Genomic DNA, 24,397 nt, shown 5'->3' with positions numbered 1-24,397 from the left:
TGGTGCGGTGTGTAAACATCAGCGCTTGGGAGAGACAAAGGCGGCCGGGCGTGGTGCAGAGGCCAACCCCACCCAATTCTGCATCACGCCTGCCGTCATAGGTGCTACTCGCTAACAGCACTTGCCTCAACAGTCTGTTAAGGGCTATATGGGGGTTCTTTGTGTGTGTGCACGTTCTGGGCCCTCCCCTAGGCCGACTCAGCCTCAAATGAGTACCTTGTGCAGTGCGTAAACATCGCCACTAGGGAGACAAAGGCGGCCGAGCGTGGTGCTGGCCACCCACCCCCTCGTGTGCCGTTACGTCCTTCATAGATGCTACTCGCTAACAGCACTTGCCCCAACAGTCTGCTAAGGGCTATATGGGGGATCTTTGTCTATGCCTATTGTGCACGTGCAGCATGTGTAGATGTTCTTCACGAAACAATGTTTTGCGCCTTGCTCGGAAATTCGTTTCCGTATTGGGGTCAACGCTCGGGTCAATTTCTGTAAATTCGCACAGAGGGGGGAGGAAGCAGTAATACATTCTTACCTCTCACCGTCATCGTCGTCGTCTACATTAATAGTATTAGGCTGTGAACGCGGTGTCGTGATGCAAGCGCTTGTTTCTCAGTGTGCGACCATTCCATCTTTGCGTGCCAGGGTTCCCGTAGGGTTAACCCTGCAGCTCCTGTTGTGGATTAATGAGCACGGATACAATAATGGCCTCGCTGCTTCTTCTGATGGCTGTGTTGGCAGCGGTGCTTATATGCGGCTCACCTATTTCTACCCGCTATTTTATGTGGTTTGAATTCACTCTACATGCGGCTATGAGGTCGGACGTGTGACAACATTGTGTGTGTACTGTGCGTGTACTGTGTGTGCGTACTGCATGTGTAGTGACATAGAATCGGTCACGTAGCAGCGTAGCGCTGGCTGCTGGCGGGGAAGGGGATCTGCAGCTAGAGCAGCCCTGACGTCAGCAGGTCACGTGATAGACCAGAGCGGGATCTAGGGGAAAGGTCACGGAAGGGGCACATCGAGGAACCTGCTAGTAGGTTCTAGAAAGGCGGCGTGGCCGGGGGCGGGGCTAGGCCGCGCTGAGATTAAAAGAGGGGCCCTTGGAGGGGACCTCGGGGCTGTCGTGTGGAGTGGGGGGATCCCCGTTGTGCTGCTGAAGTCTTCACCGTCCTTCTCGTCGTCGTCTTCACCATCTTGGGCGTCACCCAGTCAGGCAGGCTAGCAGCTGTCCTGACTGGGAGCCGTAGTTACCCAGTGTCACTGTCAGGCCGCGTTAATAAACAGAGTGCCTCCTACTCTTCGTGTCTCTCGCTCAGTCACTACACAGATTTACTGGACACGTGCGCTAAGGACATGCTCCATCTGCTGGGATCGTCGTACAAAGAGCGGAGTACTTCATGGTAGATACATAAAGATCAGAGAAGCCACTCACCGTTCCTCACCGAGGGTAAGGTTCGCGAAGGCGATGACACGCGCGTTAGAGGGGCCGTAGACGGACACGCGCAGGTCCCACGAGGGGCCGTCCCGGGTGGCCCCGAGTCGCCGGGCCGCGACCCCGGCACAGAAGCGGCAGCCGCGGGCGGCGAACCCCAGAGCCGGACTCCTCGCGAGGACCGCGTGGTCACCGTGCCGCGCTTCAAACCCCCCCGGCACCGGCACCGCACGGGGATCCTCCCCTCCATCGATCCCTGCGTCCCCATCCTCGGGCCACTGGTGGTGGTGGTGGTGGCTAGCGGGGCTCAGGGTGAGAAAGTGTCCTGTGGCAACGGGGAGGGTGGAGAGGGAGGGAGGGGGAGCGGTGGGGTAGTGGTTAGCGCACTGCGCTACGACCCGAGGTCGACTGCCGCTCACCGCCAGTGGCGATACTGTCTGTCTGAGCCGTGGATATGCCGCCACGAGGTCGACTCCGCTTTAAATCGAGCACCTGGTGCGGTGCAGAAACATCAGCACTTGGGAAGACAAAGGCGGACGGGATTGGTACTGTTCACGCCACCCATTGGAGCGACCATGCTGGCCTTAATAGGTGCTCTCTAACAGCACTTTATACAGTGAGGCTATACGCGGGATGTTTTATGTGGTGTGCATAAATATTACGTAATTTCAAACCGCTGATTATTTACAAATCCAAGTGCCGTATATTTGTTTTGTAACGTTTCTTAAAGTCGTCACCCGCATTTATCGATCGGCTGGTGGCGTGTGGCGGGGTGAAGTGAGGGTGCTGCCACCTCCTCCAGCATAGAAGAGAAGGCCAAGTACCCCATGTATGCAAGTTGAACTTCTTTCGCACCGTACGTAGCCAACCGTGTTCATCGGAGGTGCGGGTGTAAGACAACAAACTACACACAAAAAGCGCTTCTAAAGAAATGACCTTGCAAAATCTAGATATTAAAAAGTGCTTAGCTCCAAGTGGCTTCCTAATATCGGAATGGAAGAGAACGTTCCAGACTGCCGCAGAAGCGCATCTGAAAGCGCCGCGCGATGCGGTGACCACCGTTGCTGTTCGATGTGCCGGCCCAGAAGTGGCTGTTGTTGCGAGGAAGTCCACCCGAGTTTGCGTGATGGTGGTTTATGCTTCTTGACGAGATCAGCCAGCGAGGTGTCGTGGTTCATTTAGGGCCGCCCTCTCGAGCCCCCGCAATGCGGTGGAGGCACCTCGACGTGGGATATCCTGGAACCGAACCTCTCGGTTGGAGTATTCTGTCGCTAAGGGCGGTGGGGGGGGGGAGTGGGGGCGGGGGGTCACTCACCCGATCCAGAATTCGTGTCGGATGAGTTCACGATCCAGTCCGGGATTTCTCCGCTCACCTCCCACCGGCACTGATCCTCAAAGTCGCACCACAGGGCTAGGGAGACGAGGAGGGGGGGGGGGGTCCAGAGAGAGAGAGGGAGGGGGAGGTGAGTGGTGACTAAAGGAGTGGGCAAGATGATGAGAAGTGAGCAGAGTGGGGGTGGAGGGGGAGGCGATATGTGAAATGAAGGGAGCAGAGGTGAGGAGGGGGCCCTGGGAGCAGTCGAGGTGAGGGGGAGGTGAGTGGAGGTTAAGGAAGAAGGGGAGAGGTGGGGGGGGTAGAAGGGGTGGAAGCGAGGAGGGGGGTGATGCAATGAGTCGGCCGGCCAGGGATTGAAGGCCACTGAGCGAGATTGCAGAAAGACAATGATGTACACACACACACAGAGACAATGATGTACACACACACAGAGACAATGATGTACACACACACACACACACAATGATGTACACACACACACAATGATGTACACACACACAGAGACAATGATGTACACACACACACACACAATGATGTACACACACACAGACAATGATGTACACACACACAATGATGTACACACACACACACACAGACAATGATGTACACACACACACACACAATGATGTACACACACACAAAGACAATGATGTACACACACACAATGATGTACACACACACAAAGACAATGATGTACACACACACAATGATGTACACACACACACAGAGACAATGATGTACACACACACACACAATGATGTACACACACACAAAGACAATGATGTACACACACACACAATGATGTACACACACACACACAGAGACAATGATGTACACACACACACACACAATGATGTACACACACACAAAGACAATGATGTACACACACACACACAATGATGTACACACACACACACAGAGACAATGATGTACACACACACACAATGATGTACACACACACAAAGACAATGATGTACACACACACACAATGATGTACACACACACACAATGATGTACACACACACACACAACGATGTACACACATACACACAAAGACAATGATGTACACACACACAATGATGTACACACACACAATGATGTACACACACACAAAGACGATGATGTACACACACACACAGAGACAATGATATACACACACAATGATGTACACACACAAAGACGATGATGTACACACACACACAATGATGTACACACACACAATGATGTACACACACACACAAAGACGATGATGTACACACACACACAAAGATGTACACACACACAAAGACCCCCGTGAAGGACCACACAGGCTGTTGGGGCAAGTGCTGTTAGCGAGTCGCACCTATGAGGCCCCGGGAACGAGGTATAATGGGGTAGGTGTGGACAGCGCTACTCCAGGCCGTCTTTATATCCCCTGTGCCGATGTTTACACACCGAAAATTTCGGCTGAGTCGATCTAGGGCAATCCCATAGCACGCGCCAACGGGTGTGAACTCAGGTCGCCGGGTTCGTAGCGCGGCGAGCACACCACCTGCACTAACACACGCCTACGCAGTACAAAGACAAAGACCCCCCCGTATAGCCTTAACAGACTGTAGGGGCAAGTGCTGTTCGCGAGCACCTATGAAAGGCGGAACGGCACACGAATGAGGTGGGTGGTCAGCACCACGCCCGACCGCCTTTGTCTCCCCAGTGGCGATGTTTACAAATCGCACCGGGTACTCATTTGAGGCTGAGTCGACCTAGGGGAGGCCCAGGCCGTGAGTGGGAATCGAACTCGGGTCGCCGGGTTCGTAGCGCTAACCGCTACACTACCGCTCCCCATTACGCAAACACAATAACACAATACAAAGACCCCCCGTGTAGCCCACACAGACTGTAGGGGCAAGTGCTGTTAGCGTGGGCCTATTAAAGCCAGAACGGCACACGATGGGGGTGGGCAAAACCACGCCTGGCCGTCTTTGTCTCCCCGGTGCTGATGTTTGCACGCCGTGCCGAGCACTCATTACGGGCTGGATGGACACTGTGAGCTAACCGCTGCGCCACCGTTCTCCACCTAGACTCACGCATGTACACCTCCACTAACACACCTGCACCAACAAAGATAAAAATCCCCCGTCTAACCTAAACAGACTGTTGAGGCAAGTGCTGTCAGCGAGACAGCATGGGATGGCAAGCATCACACCCGACCGCCTTTGTCTCCCCAGTGGCAACGTGTTTTTTTACACACCGCACCAGGTACCCATTTGCGTCTGAGTTGACCTCAGGGAGGCCCGAGACCGGTTCAGATAATCGTCACCGGTATTGGTTGTGAGCGGGAATCGAACTCGGGTCGCCGGGTTCGTAGCACAGCGCTCTACACTACCGCTCCCCATCAACACACCTACACGAACACCACTACGCTAACACACCTACACTAACACACCTACACACACAATGTGGCGGTATTGAAGGGCACTGTCACAACACCCATATATCATTTAGGATAAGCGGATCGGCAGCACCCTCCCCCCCACTTTCATCTCCTTCCCCACCCACCCACCCTCCACTTCTCCCAGCAACACACACCCCCCCCCCACCATCTCCACCACGTGTGAATACGGGAAGACAAAGGCGGCCGGACGTTCACGCGCAGCGCCGTTTCCCCGTGCAAACACGGAGGTGGCGTGAAAACACGCGGCCACACACAGAGAGGCACACGACGGTTGCTAAGCGCGAGAATGCAGGTGGCAGATCAACGCCGCTGCGCACACACAGGCAAAGACAAAGGTTCCTCCACCCCCCCCCGCCCGTATAGTCTCGCCAGTCTGAGAGGGGCAAGTGCTGTTTTCGAGAAAGCTGTGAGAGCCAACAAGGTCCATGGGGGGGGGGGGGGGTGGTTAGCGCGATCGCGACAGGTGCTCACTTGAGGCTGAGTCGACCTAGAGGAGGCCCCAGGACCTGTACAGATCATCGTGACTGGTGTTGGCCATGAGCGGGAATGGAACTCTGGATCTCCCCGGGTTCGTAGTGCCAGCGCGCTAACCGCTGCGCCACAGCTCCCCCCCACACACTCTACAAACATTACCCCGTTACAGCCCGAACAGACTTTATGGGCAAGTTTCTGTTCGCGAGCACGTGTGAATGCCGCCACGGTACTCGAGTGGATGGGTGTCACACACTCTCCTGGCACACACACAAACACTGCCCCACGTGCGTCGTGCCTCTGGCTTGCGTGCGTGTGAGTGTGTAGTGGACTTGCCGATGACTGGTACCAGGGGTGTCAAGATCGGCCTCAGTGGAGGAGGCTCGTGAAGGACGCTGCTACTGGGCAGTTGGAGGCAGTCGCCCTCCAACAACAACGGAGGGCGGAGGACGACGCTCACAACAACGAGCGGAGCGCCGGGTGGCTAAAGCACAGCAAGTTGGCACAGTAAGGGGGGCACAGATGGTGCATCAGCCAGTCATCTCGGTCATCTCAGTCAGTCGACCCGTGGCACCTGCTGGGTCTGCCTCGTGACCTCCTGCCAGCGGGCGTTCGACACTTCACGTGGCCTTAAGGTGCACATGGCCTGGCACAAGCGTCGTGGTGACGTCACCGCCACTTAGTTGTTGTGTGTAGTGGGGAGCGGTGGTGTAGCGGTTAGCACGCTGCGCTACGAACCTGGCGACCCAGTGACGATTATCTGAACCGGTCCTGGGTCTCATCTAGGTCGACTCAGCCTCAAATGAGTACCTGGATGCGGTGTGTAAACATCGCCACTGGGGAGACAAAGGCGGTCGGGCGTGGTGCTGACCACCCTCTCGCGTGCCGTGGCGGCCTTCATAGGTGCTCGCTAACAGCACTTGCCCCAACAGTCTGTTAAGGATATACGGGGGATCTTTGTCTTTGTGAGTGATGTGTGTGAGTGTGTAGTGGGGAGCGGTGGGGTTGCGGTTAGCACTACGCTGCGCTACGAACCCGGCGACCCGTGTTCGATTCTCGCTCACGGCCACCACCAGTGACCATTGTCCGAACCGGTCCTGAGCCTCCTCTAGGTCGACGCAGCCTCAAATGAACATCTGTTGCAGTGTTTAAAAATCGCCACTGGGGAGACAAAGGCGGCCGAGCGTGGTGCTGGCCTTCATAGGTGCTCGCTAACAGAAACAGCCCCAACAGTCTGTTTAATGCGATATGGGGGATCTTTGTCTTTTGAGTTTGTATGAGCGTGTGCCAACAGAACTTGTCCCAACAGGCTAGCCGGGGAACCTTTACTTTTCGAGTGATTTGTATGAGTGTGTTACGTCTGTGAGTGACGATGAGAGTGAATGTAAGTTTGTGTGCCTGTGCATTTAATGCGTGAGTTTGTGATTATTTTTTTCATGATTCTTATTTTTATGACGACGCTTGTTTACCCAGGGAAACCTCGCAGACTCTCAATCCTGTAATCTTTTTCATGATTGTGTGTGTGATGATTGTGTGTGAGTGTGTGTGTGTGATCTGGGGAGCGGTAGTGTAGTGGTTAGCGCGCTGCGCTATGAACCTGGCGACCTCGGTTCGATTCCCGCTCACGGCTAACACCCAGTGACGATTATCTGGGGAGACAAAGGCGGTCGGGCGTGGTGCTGGCCACCCACCCCCTCGTGTATCGTTCCGAACCTTCATAGGTGCTCGCTAACAGCACTTGCCCCTACAGTCTGTTAAGGCTATACGGGGGATCTTTATCTTCGTGCTCTGCCAACCCAAGTTCGATTCCATCACTGATGAATGGATATCTGAACCGGTCCTGGGACTCCGCTAAGTCGACTCGGTCTTAAATAAGTACCACGTGTGGTGTGTAGAACATCAGCGCTGAGGAGAGACAAAGGCGGCCGGGCGCGGTGTTGGCAATCCACCCCCTCCTTGGTTCTTTCGATAAAGTCACATAAAATGAAAATAATAAAATAATGTTATTGTTGTATTCCATTTTGTCCATGATGACAGTGGCATTGCCTTTGTCGGCTGAGAGGATGACAATGTCATCCCTCTTTTAGGGGACAAAATAGAATACAGCGTCTGACGCTGTCTTTCCGACAGCCCTGTTCTTCACCTGAAGAAGGCTGCTTGCGTTGTGGCCGAAACGTCGTGAGAATTATTTTATTATTTCCCTTCTACGTGACTTTATAGAAAGAACCAAGAAGATGAATCCCTGCAGTCGCGAAAGCTTTAAATCGAAACAACAACAACATTATTGTATTATTTCCCTTCTACGTGACTTTACCGAAAGAACCAAGAAGCCCTGCAGTCACGAAAGCTTTACATCGAAACCCACCCCCTCGTTAACAGCACTTGCCCCAACAGTCTATTGAAGGCTACAGGGGGAATCTTTGTCTTTGATGTTGCTAACTGCACTCCACACACACAGCCAACGTGATTTTCGACGCGTGTGTGGGCGTGTGTTTGAACTTGTGTGTGTGTGGTGTCTGTGTGTGTGTGTGCGTGAATGTGTGGGGAGCGGTGGCGCAGCGGTTAGCGCGCTGCGCTTCGATCCCGACCACCCGAGTTGGAAATCCGCTCACGGCCAACATCAGTGGCGTTTAATCACGAACCAATTTTGGGCTTCCCATATGTCGACCCAGCCTTAAATGAGCATTTGGTACGGTGGCTAAGCATCAGCACGGGGGAGACAAAGGCGGTCGGGCGCTGGGCAATACCGCGCACTCGTGCACTGTCCTGCTCGCTAGCAGAGACTTGCCCCAAAAGCCCGTGTGGGCTATACGGGGGAACTGCGTCTTTGTCTATTGCCTGCGTGTGAAAACAGTTTATCAGCCGAAAAAATGCGACTTTCTTCGACGTGTTCATCATGTTCATCAGCCAGGGCCAATCCACCGCTGGATGAAGACCTCTCCATCACATCGCTCCATCTCCGGATTGGATGTAATCCCCCACTCGCCCCCCCCCCTCACTCCCCCCCCCACTCCCTCCCCCACTCCCCCCACCTCCCCCCAAACCGCTCGCCCGCCCGCCCGCCCACCCACACGCCCCCTCGTTCCCTTTGAATCCGACATATTTGAAGGTTTCAATGTACAATAGATTTCTTTTTTGCTTTCAGACAAAAATTACAGCAAAGCAACAACAAAAAAATAGAAACACGTCAAAGCTTAACCAATGTGAAAAGTATATCGATTGTTTGTTACGTAAAATATTTTTTATTACAATATAGCACACAGTGAGTCCCCTCCGTTAACGTGTCGTGTTCCGCGACTTTGCAATTCTCTGCACGGATCGGAGAGGGGGGGGGGGTACAAAACATTCACCTTTCGAGGCTCTACCCTCTTTGGTAGCGATTAAAGCCGCACCACCTCTACATAATAATAGGCTCAGTCAACCATTCTACACAACAAAGACTCATTTCCTGACAGCGATTTCAGCCGCATCATCTCTACATAACAAAAAGGCTCAGTCCCTTTGACACGCACCTTTACATCATCCGCACCTAGTTTACACAACAAAGGCTCATTCCTAACAGCGTGCTTCAGCCGCACAGAACCTCACAAAAATAATATTCAGGGCCTACCTTGGCTCCTCCCACCCTCAACCAGTATATATACAAATACTGTGTTCTTGGAATTTCTCTCACTTGATACAGCTATCGTGCTGTGACGGTTCCACCTGAAGACGGAAGCTTGTGTTGCCTCCGAAACGTCGTGATTTTTATGTTATTTTTATTTTACTTTTATTAATTTTAATTTTTTACCTACGTGACTTTACCGAAAAAACCTAAGAATACTCATTGGTATATTTCGGTAAAGTCACGTAGGTCGAGAAACAATGCTGCTGCGGTGGTCCACTTTACCCCAGTGACCCGGGTGTTGCTACGGGGTCCACTTTCTACCCCAATTATTGCCCCCCCCCCCCACTTCGCTCTCCACCCCCCCCTACTGCCGAGGCCGATATAACCTCGTGTCACGGCAGATCTCTCGCCTACTTCAACACTATACACTACACTATACACTACACTACTATACACTACACTATACACTACACTATACACTACACACCTATACACTACACTATACACTACACTATACTATACACTACACTATACACTACACTATACTATACACTATACTATACACTACACTATACACTATACGCTACACTATAGACTACACTATACACTACACTATACACTACATTATACTACTATACACTACACTATACACTACACTACTATACACTACACTATACACTACTATACACTACACTATACACTACTATACACTACACTATACACTAAACACCTATACACTACTATACACTACACTATACACTACACACCTATACACTACTATACACTACACTATACACTAAACACCTATACACTACACTATACACTACACTACTATACACTACACTATACACTACACTATAAACTACACTATACACTAAACTATACACTATACACTACTACTTCACCCTCTCATATGTAGCGATTTTTGCTACGAGGATAATCCCGCACTTGACCTCTGCGGTGTGCCCGGCAGGATCCTCTTGACAACGACGCTTCAGGCTCAATGACTCCCCTCCCCCGGGGTACCAAATAATACAAAAGGGGCCGAGGCAATTAAATGTGTTATTTCTGGGACACTTTTTTCCCCAGGGCTGTACTTAACTCCGCGACTGGGGTAACCAATCAATCCGAAATCGGTGGTGCCACTCCACGATATCGAAACGCAGCGAGGACGATTGCGCTGAAACCCTGAATGCTCGCGGCACGCACCGTAGTGGTGCCTCATCGTGTACATCTCGTCGAGATGAGTCGATTGCCGCATCGCCGAACATCAACAGACTAAAAATGACTGCATCACGGACATAAGGTTCGTGTATTTGTTTGTCTTGCAGTCGCCAGCGCAACCCGTAATAGATCCGCGTCTGCGCGCTCCCACAGTCGCGCATTGCGAATACAAAACGACGGAGCGATACATTTCGATTTAAAGCTTTCGTGACTGCAGGGATTCATCTTCTTGGTTCTTTCGGTAAAGTCACGTAGAATGGAAATAATAAAATAATAAAAATATAAGACAGACCTGTTCTTCACCCGAGGACGGCTGCTTGCGTTGTGGCCGAAACGTCGTGAGAATTATTTTATTATGTTTTATGTTTTATTATTTTATTATTTCCATTATACGTGACTTTACCGAAAGAACCAAGAAGACGGAGCGATAGTCACACACACGCGCACGAGACTTTGCAAATATCGACGTGGGGGAGGGGGGGAGTAGCGGTTCGGTAACTCCATCTCTCTCAGGCGCAGCACTTGAAACAACGGGGGCGAGTTTCTTAAAATCCACCCAGCCCCCACCCTTTCGCCCCCCCCCCGGCCCCCCAACCGGCCACGATCTACTACCGCTTTTGTTCCACCAGCATTGAGTAAAAATTGTTTCACGGTTACATCGATCGGCAGGTCGCGTGCGGTGTGCTAACGAGTGGGTATTCGACCACGTCTTCCAAGACGGTTTTTTTGTTTTCTTGGTCGTTGGCCGGCGTGGAAGTGAAAAAGTGATTTTGTCTGGCTCAAGAGATAATCCAATTCTGTTTACATTCTCGAAGCCCCGTGGTGGGAGTTCCTCTCGCCTATGGTACTCAAAACTTAACTAAACAATTTTTTTTGCCAGGTCAAACCCACTGAGCTATGTATCTATTTTTTTCTGAATCGACCTGGCTCTATCACAAATGATAGCTCAACGAAGTGGCTTATCATCATCATCATCATCACCACGTGGAAATGTACAGCAGTTGACTCTAAATCGTGGAGGGAAATACAGGAGGACCCGGAGAAAATCCACGTGACCACGGGGAGAACACGCAAACTCCAAATATACAGCAGCAGGCGTCAGGGTCGGGATCGAACCCACGACCTCCTGTATACCAGGCGAGGTAGTTAACATCTCCTAGCCACCGTGATGATGATGATAGAGAGAGACACGCAAACTCCAAATATACAGCAGCAGGCGTCAGGGTCGGGATCGAACCCATGACCTCCTGTTTACCAGGCGAGGTAGTTAACATCTCCTAGCCACCGTGATGATGATGATGAGAGAGAGAGACACCGCAAACTCCAAATATACAGCAGACGTCAGGGTCGGGATCGAACCCACGACCTCCTGTACACCAGGCGAGGTAGTTAACATCTCCTAGTCACCGTGGCGCTCGTTTCATTAACCGGAGGCACGATGGCCTCTCAACTTCCAACCAGGATTTGAACTCGCAACGCTTCCGATTGATAGCCGCTCGCCCTACAGCCCGATATGACTCGCGGTAGCGTGGGAAGAGTAGGCCATATTTCTCCCTTAGAGGCGCACTGCAGAGTTGCCTACGGTGGAGGCCTCTATCCGCCAGCAGGGACGCGAGCGAGTAATTGCAGGCCTTGCGCCTTTAGCTGTGTACCATTTTTGTCGTCCGAGTCATTGCTTCGTGATGTCAGCCGAAGCTTCGCCCCCTCCATTGACTTCCCTTTGTACGTTTGACTTTTCAATCTCTCGTCTGTGTGTGTGTTCCTGTGTGTGTTCATGTGCCTGTGTGTGAAATTCAGTTATTCTCTGTGTGACTGTGCGTGACCCGTATCATAGCCAGGCTCGCGTGGCAGCTGGCTAGCACAATTCTTCCGTCCGCACACAATATAGTTTTGGTTTGAAATGACTTTTAAAAACGATGTTGTTATTTCTTGACGTTTTTTTCCTTCGCATTTCTCCCCTCTCCATGACGTTTTTGAACAAAATGAGCACGAGTCTATGAATAACTTCTACACGTGCGTGTGTGTGTGTGTGCGCCTGGGGCAATTGTCCAAAGTCCGTGCAAGGCTATACGGGGGATCTTTGCCTTTGTTTTGGGTGTGTTACATGTGCATGCTTGTCCGTGCAATTACTGCCTATTGTACATGTGTATGATGATAATAATATTGATTATCGTCTTCCTCTAACCCGCGGCACACCACGAAGGGGAGACGAGTCAATGATGTAATGCAATGGAGAACGAGAGAGAGAGGGGGACGGAAGAGAGAGAAGTTAAACGAACGAGAGAGAGAGAGACAGAGAGAGAGACAGAGAGAGAGAGATAATGATGAATACGAGGGAGGGGTGGAGAAGGAACCTAGAAACGGGAGCAGAGCGGGTCAGGAGGAGATACGAGGAGAGGGAGGAGGAGGAGGAGGAACCAAATACAGAGAATTTGCGTGGCACCCTTGTGCAGGGGCCATGCTAATCTTATCCGTACCAATTTTAGTAGAAGTACTGCCGGAGCAAGTGCCCAAGACAGAGAGGGTAGGGCACGGCTCAACAACCAACGCAAGAAGATCCCCGGGGGTTTTGATCTTTCCCGAAAAAAATCACGGTCCACTCTAAAACCGAATTCACTGCACAAACCGTTGCAGCAGCGGATTGGGATGATACCCCGAGATGCTGCAACGAATGGAAACGTTAAAAACTCTCCCCCGGGTAGTGGTGCGACTGTGGCGGTCTTCCGGAACAGACGGCGGACAACCGCGTAACGACGCAGTGCGCCGATCCACAAATACGAATGAGAAATCACGGCGACGGTAATGCACGACGCCGCTGTTCCTGACGCGGTTGTCTGGCTTGACCACCCGAATGTGGCGTTGTTGTTGTTGTTGCTCTGCATCCACATGGGCCGTACGGAAGAAGAAGCAGAAGGCGGCGGCTCAAGATGAGCAGCGGGAAGGAGGAAGGAGGAGAAGGAACGACGGGGCCAAGATTTTAGGGATGATGAGAAGGTGGTGATGGTGGTGATGATTAGAGGGGGGTGATGATTATGATGATGAGAGAGTGGTGATGGTGATGAGAGAGTGGTGATGATGATGAGATGGGGGTGATGATGATGAGAGGGTGAAGATGATGATGAGCGAGTGGTGATGGTGATGAGAGAGTGGTTATGATGATGAGAGAGTGGTTATGATGATGAGAGGGGGGGTGATGATGATGAGAGTGGGGTGATGATGATGAGATCGTGGTGATGATGATGAGAGGGGGGTGATGATGATGAGAGTGGGGTGATGATGATGAGATCGTGGTGATGATGATGAGAGGGGGGTGATGATGATGAAAGAGTGGTTATGATGATGAGAGAGGGGTGATGATGATGATGAGAGGGTGAAGATGATGTTGAGCGAGTGGTGATGGTGATGAGAGGGTGAAGATGATGAAGATGATGATGAGCGAGTGGTGATGGTGATGAGAGGGTGAAGATGATGATGAGCGAGTGGTGATGAGAGCGTGGTTATGATGATGAGCAGGGAAGAGAGCAGAGGTGTGGACTCGAGTCATGTGACTTGGACTCGAGTCAGACTCGAGTCATGAATTTGATGACTTGCGACTCGACTTGGACTTGCATAACAATGACTTTGTCCCACCTATGAGATGTGGACTCGAGTCATGTGACTTGGACTCGAGTCAGACTCGAGTCATGAATTTGATGACTTGCGACTCGACTTTGACTTGCATAACAATGACTTTGTCCCACCTCTGGAAGAGAGTGAGCGAGAAGGGAGAATGAAGGTGCGAGAGAATGTGAGCTGCACGATGGAGCGTCTCTCTTCACAGTGAGCCGCCAGGGAGATGGAAATGGATTCAGATTGACGGGGGCGGGGGGGGCTACAGAGAAGTCACGTGATTTACAGAAGGCTTGAGCTGATTTAAATAACAATATCACTATTGTGTGATGATTATGATAATCATTACGTGCGAAAAGGCTTCGGCGAGTCTCTGGGACGTATTTTAATGAGGGTTCCCCGTCACGTGCTCGCACCCCTTTCCACGAAGACGTTTCGCCAGCCCCAGGAGGGAGCCTCTGTGGGGGAAGAGCGAGCGAGTTTCACGAGCCCTGGTCGGGTGTCAAACTCAGCCGTGCATCCCTCCCGCGCTCCCACACTTACCCCCCCCACCACCACACGCGAAATGACCACGCTGATAATTGTGGTGCGGCTACCCATGTGTAATAAACGACTGGACCACGATGTCTGGCTCAGTGTCCTTTATTATTCGGTTCGTGCTGTACACCCACACGGCTGTCTTTACTCTGTAGCTTCTCCACGGTGCTGACTCCAATGTCGGCCCGATCCACAACAGCAGCTCCGCTGCTGTTTCTCTCACACAGCCCCCCTTGGCTGTACTCGCTGCTGCTCTTCTCCCTCCGCAGCTCTGACAGCTTCTTGCTCTCTCTCTCTCTCTCCGCAGCTCCTCCTGGCAGCCACACCGCTGCCTCTAACAAGCAGCCCCCTCTCTCTCTCTCTCCGCAGCTCCTCCTGGCAGCCACACCGCTGCCTCTAACACGCAGCCCTCCTGGCTGTCTCCTCTGCAGCTGCACACCACTCCGCAGCTTCCTCTTATCTTCGGGGTTGGCTCCCGATGGCCGTCGGCGCCCCCCCTCTCCACACTCGCCCGCGTGGCCTCACTCTTTTCCGCTCACACCCCGACTGCCTTCCCCTTCCGGTTTACCCGCTTAAGGCCCCGAACCTTCCCCCCACGTCACATGACTCCACCCCCCGTGACGTCACATCCGGAAGGTCGCTTACGCCCGCATTACACCACCCTCCCCCGTAGAAAAATCCCAGCCGACCTCGGCTGACCAATAGCAAATCGTAATGCGGCGAACCGAGCTTCCCCCCCTAAAGGACACTAAGCATACAATGTAACAGCAAGAACAACAACAACGCAATTAACATCAACGAACGTACAAAAAGCATGCAATAAATACAACTGTAAGAAGAAAATAACAAGACAACAACAATCAACGAAACGTAAGCGATTTGGAACGTGTGCGGGTCGCCGGCCCGTCCCGGACGGTCGGCGGCCCACTCGCAGAACGGGAACGCGATGAAAGTCGAGGAACGACAGGGGGTAATCCCCCTGTCGCAGCTGGAAGTCCACCGCCGTCCCGTGTCTCTAAAGAGTTAGTCTTGGGCTTGTCCTGTGACCGTGCCCGCAGCTGGGTCGGAAGGGCTGCAGGGCTCGAAGGTCCCGCAGACCTGGCAGGCGTCCTCCGAGCAGGGCCCCTCGTCCCCCGCAATGTCACGGCCGGCCTGTCTGGAACAGGTACGACAGGCGCTCTAGCAAAATCAATGGACGCAGGCAGGGGAGAGTCAGCAGCAACAGACCCCGGCAAGGCAACATTGGGGGATGACGCATCATGTAAGGGAGCAACATATGGTTTCAAGCGCGACGTATGCACAACCCAGCGACGAGACCCAATCTGGACGCGTGCTGACTGTGGGTTGGGAACCGCAATGAGGCGTACGGGACCATGCCAGGGTTTGTGCAATTTCGGCGAGGTCCCCGGACGTACCTGTGGACAATGAAGCCAGGCTAGGTCCCCAACCTTCCAAGGGCACTCCCCCTCAGACCGTCGCGCATATCGCTCGTTCCGGGCCTGGGCTTTGGCCGTAGCCACGCGGGCATTCTCCCGCGCCTCCGTGACTCGGCGAACCGTGTCCTGAATGTATTCAGGAAGTGGTTTCCGAGGTCCCTTCACCCCAGTTCCCAATTGCACATCCACCGGCGGCACGTTTTCCCGACCATACATAAGGTAAAACGGCGAATATCCTGTAGCCGCATGAGGCGTCATCCTGTACGCCGAAAGCACCCCGGGGATGTGCAAATCCCAATCTGATTGTTGTTCACTCACGGTATGGCAAAGCATGGCAGACAATGTCCTGTTCAGCCGTTCAACCATACCATCCGTCTGCGGATGGTATGGGGATGTCCGTACTTTCTTAGTCCCAAGGCCCGCGCACACTTCCGCCAATAATTTAGAAGAGAAATTCCTGCCCTGGTCCGTGAGGAGTCTCTCAGGCGCCCCCTTATCCATAATATACCCAAACAAAAAGGCGTCGGTAATGGCCGCGGCCGACTGATCGGGCAACGGCCAGGCCATCGGCCAACGGGAGAGGTACTCAACCCCTACCAGCAAATATTTATTACCCCTCGCCGATGGTGGAAAAGGTCCCAATATGTCCAGTGCCACCAATTCATTGACTCGAGACACCTGAATCGACTGGAGAGGCGGCACGTAAGGATGTTTCGGCGGCTTACGTTGTGCACACGCAGGGCACGCGCGCACGTGCCCTACGACATCTGTCGCCATGCCGTGCCAAAAATAATGACGTTGCAACGTCAACAAGGTCTTCTGCACCCCTAAATGTAAGAGAGTGTCACAATGGAGGGTTCTAATCAACTCGAACCGCAAGGACGTTGGTACCACCAGGCGCCAACGTTCCTGGAACCCCTCCCGCCACATAAGCAGACCATCTCGGAGAGCGGTTTGCGGCCCCACAGCCGTACTCGGACTCCCATTGTCCTTAGCAGACCGCTTCCGCAAGGACACCAATGACTCATCCATCATCTGTTCCCGGATCCAGACAGACCGCGGCAGATTCAAAACCCCGTCAGCCGGTCCCGGTTCCATCGGAGTGTCCGACTTCTCGACGGCCAACGTGAGCGGCTGAGGGGGGTTTGGAATCGGCGAACACCTATGCGTCCCCGACTCACATTTACAAGGGGCGCGCCGCGGTAATCTGGAAAGTGCGTCAGCGTTCGCATGGCGCACTCCCTTCCGATGTTGAATTTGGAAGGAAAATTCCTGTAGCGTGTCCAACCAACGTGCCAACTGTCCGGATGGCTGGTCAATTTTAAGGGCATATTGCAAGGCCGCATGATCCGTACGCACAATAAAAGAACGACCGTAGAGGTATGGTCGAAATTGCCGTAGGAAAAAAACAACCGCCAATAGTTCTCTGCGAGTGACACAGTAGCGGGTTTCCGCAGGAGACAAGACTCGGCTACCATACACCACGACACGCTCTACACCCCCTTTAGACTGTGATAACACCGCCCCAATACCTGTGTCACTCGCGTCCGTATCAAGAATGAATGGGTGATCGAAATCGGGATAATCCAATGTTGGGGCCGTGGCCAATAGATCACGCAGACTCCGAAAGGCCGCCTCCTCCGGCTGTCCCCAAACAAACTTCCGTCCTTTACCCGTAAGGAGATGCAAAGGCCTCGCAATCGTCGCAAAACCCGGCACGAATCTTCGGTAATACGAGGCAAATCCCAAAAACCGCCGAACATCCCCCACGGTGGCCGGAGTCGGCCAATCCCGGACGCACGCCGTCTTTTCCGGATCCGTGGACACTCCCTCAGCGCTCACAATGTGCCCCAAATAGCGGACGGACCGTTGCAGTAGGTGACATTTCTTTGGTTTGAATTTCAATTTGGCAGAACGCATCCTCGTGAACACTGTCTCCAGCCGCGTCAAATGTTCATCGAATGTGCGGCTGAAGACAATGATATCGTCCAAATATATAAGACATGTCTCCCACTGCAACCCCGTCAAAACGAGCTCCATCAATCTTTGAAATGTAGCAGGGGCCGCATTCAATCCCATCGGGAGACAGTTGAATTGAAATAACCCCTGCGGCGTACGGAATGCGGTTTTCTCCCGTGAGGACTCGTCAAGGGGAAGCTGCCAAAATCCCGAAGAGAGGTCCAGTGTGGAAAAGAACTTAGCCCCCGACAATGCGTCGAGGGAGTCATCCATACGCGGCAGGGGGTACGCATCTGCCACCGATATCTTATTCAATTTGCGGAAATCAACACAAAATCGCAATTTGCCATCCTTCTTCTTAACCAAGACGACTGGAGCGCCCCATGGGCTGTTAGATGGCGATATAATGTCCGCAGCCAACATGTCTTCTACTGCCCCCCGTACGTGTTCTCGCTCCGCAGGACTCATCCGATGCGAATTTAATCGAATAGGGGCAGCATCGCCCATCTCAATGTGATGGTAAAGCAAGGAAGTGCGGCCCAAATCCAAATCATCGGAGCTGAACACATCGGAATATGTCAACAACAATTTACGCAGCGCACCACGTTGCTCCATGGACAGGGAAGAATTTTCGTCACATAAATGAGCAACCCAACGATCATCCGAACTCCTTGGCTCGGAAACCCCAGCAACAACTCCCCGGCTATGTGGACAATCATGGGTCGCAAACGCCGTAGTGGCATGTGCCACAACCGTACCGGCCGGGACACGGACGTTTTCTCCCCCCACGTTAAGCACCTGTAAAAACGGTAATTGATCCGGCCGGACGATGGTCTGTGCCCCCACTAACGCCAACCCGGTTGTTATCGTGGCGGACGGTGACAACAAGACCCCTACTGCTCCTAGCCGATCAGGCAGGGGCTTCCGATACCGCAAGGGTATAAGCATCTGTGTACCAGGTGGGATGTCCACAGATGCGACGGACAGCGCCTGCACTTGTACGGCCGAAGCAGGTCGCCCCCAGGGCGACGGCAGAAACGAGATTTGACGGCCCCCCGGCAGTTCAATACAATTCTCATTGATTTTGATCAAAATGGGCATCTTAGCCAAAAAATCGGTGCCTAACAACAAGGAACCGCCAAAGATCTCGATATCAACACAACACCCGAGGCCGACACATCCCCAATAGATATCTTAGCATCCACCTGACCCACGATACCCATGCTACCCCCGTTCGCAGCGACGCACGACCCATAAACCGGACGCACAGCCCCCGACGGAATGCCCAACAGATGGAAAATGACATCCGATATAATAGTCGCAGACGCCCCCGAGTCGACCAAAATGCGCACGTCCACACCTTGTATGGACCCCGGTACAGTGGACGAACCCGTAGCGGCCGCGACAACTCTCCGTGCCAATTTGCGCCACTGCGTAACTGAATGACAAGGCCCCGTCGATGGCCTTTCTTTAACAACAACAATAGGATCGCGCAACACAGGTGGTGGGTGAGGTGGAAAGCCTTGCCGAGTGTCTGGTGCGTGCCGACATGCCTGTTTCGGAGGATCTTTAGCCGACTTGACCGGTGCCGAGGCCTCCTGCTGCGGCGGAGCCGGGAAGCGGGCCCAGCAGTCTCTGGCGTAGTGGCCCCTACGCCCGCAGCGGAAACATTCGGCCTCGTTGCGCCGAAGCGCAGGCCTCGCCTCCTGACGGCCCCGTTCTGGTAGCACCGCGCGCGGTCTCGGCCCGCCGCGTCCCGTCCATGGAGCGGAGGCGGCCGTCAGTTGTTGAGGGCCCCGGTCATCCGGAACATAGACGGCCTGCGCAGGGTTCCACCCCAGCGCATCCCCTTCTTTGACGGGCCCCCCCGTCCACGCCGTCACTTGTTTCCAGCGACGGAGGTTGAATTGCGCATCGAGACACTTAGCAGCCGTCCGGGAAGTTAGCTTCTCATGCCCACACACAGGCATGGGGATCCCTAGATCCCGAGACAGCTCCAACATTTTCCCTAATATGAGAGGCTCGAGCAGGTCCTGTGGCGTCTCAGGATAAGCTGCCATGGCCAGCTCCAGCACCGCACCCCTGAACGCCACGGGCGACTCCTCTGGTGCTCGTTGTCGTTGAGCGAATCGCCGATGCGCATCATCTGGTGGCTCATAAGCATCGGCCATTTCTTGAAAAACACCACATAAAGTTGCCTTCTTATCGGTCGTTATGGAACGGAAGAATCGGACAGATTCGTCGTCCAGGAGAGTCGGCAACACCTCCAAAGCCTCCGCATCGGTCCATCTTGCTGTGCGTACCGCCGCCAAGAAGCGGCAGGCGAACGCGCTCCAGTCCCCACCGACGGAAAATTCTCTAACCGTTGTAAGGTGGCGACTCCGACTCCTCTTCCCGCCGTCTTCCAATGGTGGTGGTTGTGATGGCAAATTCAAAATGGCGTCGGCCCGCGGCGTGGCCAAGATGGCGGTTTGGCGCCACGGAGCGCGCAAAATGGCGGCCTCTTGCCGCGTGGGCAATGGCGGCGGCAGGACAGGCAACGTGGCGGCCCGCGGAGCACCACTTGCATCATCCATCGTCCCTGGCGCGACGAGATGGCATAGATGCGCCAGGACGTCCTTAAGTGCCTCCAGTTGTACCGCCATCGCTTGCCATCGTTGATCCGCGTCTGATGATGTCGACGGACCCGCCACCGCGCCAACATCCTCCACTCCCGTTCCCGTGGTCGCCTCAGCCGGGCTCTCCTCCACCACCCCAACAGGATCCGCGGTTGGAGGGAGTTCGTCGTCGTCGGACGAAGAAGCCGATGCAGGCGCCGGATTAACTTTCTTCCTCACTTGTTTCGACATGCCGTTGCACTTCCGACACCAGTGTAATAAACGACTGGACCACGATGTCTGGCTCAGTGTCCTTTATTATTCGGTTCGTGCTGTACACCCACACGGCTGTCTTTACTCTGTAGCTTCTCCACGGTGCTGACTCCAATGTCGGCCCGATCCACAACAGCAGCTCCGCTGCTGTTTCTCTCACACAGCCCCCCTTGGCTGTACTCGCTGCTGCTCTTCTCCCTCCGCAGCTCTGACAGCTTCTTGCTCTCTCTCTCTCTCTCCGCAGCTCCTCCTGGCAGCCACACCGCTGCCTCTAACAAGCAGCCCCCTCTCTCTCTCTCTCCGCAGCTCCTCCTGGCAGCCACACCGCTGCCTCTAACACGCAGCCCTCCTGGCTGTCTCCTCTGCAGCTGCACACCACTCCGCAGCTTCCTCTTATCTTCGGGGTTGGCTCCCGATGGCCGTCGGCGCCCCCCCTCTCCACACTCGCCCGCGTGGCCTCACTCTTTTCCGCTCACACCCCGACTGCCTTCCCCTTCCGGTTTACCCGCTTAAGGCCCCGAACCTTCCCCCCACGTCACATGACTCCACCCCCCGTGACGTCACATCCGGAAGGTCGCTTACGCCCGCATTACACATGTAATGACATTTGTTTAAAAAAAAACCACGAGCTTTGTAGCTCATCGGATTCCTCCAGTATAAATAAATGTTCTGATTCTGATGCATGCCGGCTGGGTGGAGAGGAGGGAGGTGGGGGGGAGGCGGCTGGGGGAGGCAGATAGTAGGCATGACCGCTACGGGAGGAGGACTTCAGGATGACATCTTCACAATTCTGGCTAATCGCCTGATGAAGCTGGCTGTAATCACCAGCGAAACGTCGTACTCGAGTTGTACGTGTTGTGGGTTCACTCTCACAACGCGCAGGTGTGCAGAGGTAGCAGCAACTCATTCTGCACGTTCTTGTTTACGTGATAAACACTACCAGTTGGCCATATCGGGTGGTGGCGGGTTTAACGACACGTTCATATTTACATGATGTAACCCATATTTTGTATGGATAATATTGTTTCGCGAAAGCTTACGTGTTAAACAGGCATGCATACAGGTAGGTAGGCAGGGGAGGGGGGTGTATAGACAGGAAGGTAGGTGAGTAGGTACGCAGGCAGGCAGGCAGATAGACATTTGTATGGGTATAGGTAGTCACGCGTGCAATTAACAGGGTGCTTCAAAAAAATGTGAACACTTTTGATAATTTGCAACAACAACCACGAGAAATATGCGGCCTCGGGGCTCTGGAGACCACCTGGAGAAGATGCCAGGCACGCGTTGACGATGATGGCGAACAAGCGGAGAGACCCTTGGACTTTTTGAAGCTAATAACATCACATTTGTTATCACGTTGCAGCGTGTTATCCGTTCTTTGTCCATTAAAAACGAAAGTCCCATTTCAGTGCCAACATTTGTTTGGAAGCATCCTGTATATATATAGGAAGGTATCTGGGTAGGTAGGTAGGTAGGTGGACGAGCATACAGGTAGCTAGACAGACAAATGCATAAACACCCACCGGGCAGAGACACGCGGAGCACTGTGGAGGGCTGGGAGCCGATGGGTCCCGCGGCGAGCAGCGAGACCCCGAGACGAAGGGCGATCGGCGGCTCCCTGCCCCGGGCACCGCGTGCCCAACGCCGCAGATGCCGGGCCACGTCTCGAGCCAGGAGGCCCGACCCGCGTGGCCCGCACGCCGCGTCCACCTCGTGCCGCGGGAACGAGAGGTCGAGGTCGAGACCCGGAGTCGAACCGTTCCGACCTTCCCCGAGGGCCGGCTCTCCGGTCAGGTCGTGAAGCAAGGCCGTGCCGGCTAGCGGAGACCTCCAAACGTATGATGATGCTGCTGATGCTGCTGCTGATGATGCTGCTGCTGATGCTGATGATGATGCTGCTGCTGATGATGCTGTTGTTGATGATGCTGCTGCTGCTGATGATAATGATGTTGTTGATGATGCTGCTGCTGCTGATGACGATGCTGCTGATGATGCTGCTGCTGATGCTGCCGCTGATGATAATGATGCTGCTGATGCTGCTGCTGCTGATGATGCTGCCGATGATAACGCTGCTGATGATGATGTTGTTGTTGATGATGATGACGGGCAGCTGACTGCGAGCTGAGCCGCAATGAGCTCGGACGCATCTGCCGCAAGGCGATCGCGCAGCTCCGCGGAAACGGTGAACTCCATCGCCATCGTCACCATCAGCGAGTCGCCACTGATGCCATCACCGCCGGCATTCGACAGCGATGTCGATGACGACTCTGACGATGCCGAAGATGATGCCGCTGCTCCTGCTGACGCTGCTGATGCTGTTGCTGTTGATGTCCTTGACGCAGACGACGGTGATGATTGTGACGGCGCTGCTGCTGGTGCCTCCGACGACGCTGCTGCTGCTGATGATGATGTTGATACTGTTGCTGCTGTTGCTGCTGCCGATGATGATGAGTGGGGAGCAGCGGTGTAGTCGAGACCAACGAAACTGCGGGCCACGAGGAGTTGCGCGCAAAGGCACGCGCATCCGAAGAAGAGTTGCAGAGAACCCATCGTCCCTCCTTCGCCTCTTCCCATCGTCATCTTCATCATCCTCCACCTCCTCCACCACCACCTCCTCGTCGTCGTCAATGCGTCCGAGATCACCGAGGCTCGCGGAGCTTGCAGTTCGATACCCGGCCGAGGTCGGTCTAGGCGCGTGTGTGTGTGTGCGTGTAGGTGTGTGCGTGTAGGTGTGTGCGTGTGTGTGTACGCGTGTGTGTGTACGCGTGTGTGCTCGCGTGTGTGTACGCGTGTGTGTGTACGCGTGTGTGAAAATCAATATGTAACAGGCGTGTGTGTGTGAGGTGCTCGCTAACAGCACTTGCCCCTACAGTCTTTTAAGGCTATACGGGGGATCTATGTGTGCGCATGTGTGTGCGTGTGTGTGTGTGCGTGTGTGTGTGCGTGTGTGTGTGCGTGCGTGTGTGTGTGTGCGTGTGTGCGTGTGTGTGTGCGCGTGTGTGTGTGTGCGTGTGTGTGTGTGCGTGTGTGTGTGCGTGTGTGCGTGCGTGTGTGCGTGTGTGCGTGTGTGTGTGCGTGTGTGCGCGTGTGTGTGCGTGTGCCCCCGACCGCGTCGCACAAGTCCGTAGGCGAACGATAAAACTCAGCGCGTTCGTCAATGACGCTCTTGCTTGCGGCTTTGCAAAATGGAAAGTCTATATGTAACAGGCGACGTTTCGGGCACTGGCCCTTGTGTGTCGCGCATACATGCAATGTTTTATAAGATTATTGATCTACCCCCCCCCACCCTCCTATAATAAGGAATGTTTAGTGCTGAGCTGCGATTGTGAGTGGTTGCTGCTGCTGTTGTTGCTACAGGTGGCGTTGCTTAATGACTCAGCGTTGACTAATTAACTCATTAATTGGTGCGTCATGCTTTGAAATCGATCTGTTTTACATAAAATGATAAAATCGTGGTTTTCTGAACGCATTCGCCCGAAACTGGT

General features: G+C 53.7%; 1 protein-coding gene and 1 pseudogene across 1 annotated transcript in view; both read right to left on the bottom strand.

The window, feature by feature from the left end:
* LOC144941761 (uncharacterized) overlaps window positions 1-23,848 on the bottom strand; it is a 92,122-nt gene extending 68,274 nt beyond the window's left edge. Inside the window, exons 1-3 of the mRNA XM_078868183.1 lie at window positions 22,436-23,848; window positions 2,745-2,840; window positions 1,430-1,754 (exon numbers count right to left, since the gene is read on the bottom strand). Of these exons, the coding sequence (XP_078724309.1) occupies window positions 1,430-1,754; window positions 2,745-2,840; window positions 22,436-23,501 (1,487 nt within the window). The 5' untranslated portion in view covers window positions 23,502-23,848. The remainder of the gene's footprint in view (window positions 1-1,429; window positions 1,755-2,744; window positions 2,841-22,435) is intronic.
* On the bottom strand, window positions 12,921-13,011 carry LOC144941920 (U6 spliceosomal RNA; annotated as a pseudogene).
* Window positions 23,849-24,397: the final 549 nt, after the last annotated feature.

Source organism: Lampetra fluviatilis, chromosome 25 (assembly GCF_964198595.1).
Source record: "Lampetra fluviatilis chromosome 25, kcLamFluv1.1, whole genome shotgun sequence".
Lineage (NCBI taxonomy): Eukaryota > Metazoa > Chordata > Hyperoartia > Petromyzontiformes > Petromyzontidae > Lampetra > Lampetra fluviatilis.
Note: the sequence above shows the minus strand (reverse complement) of the source record. Positions and strands in the feature narration are given on the sequence as shown.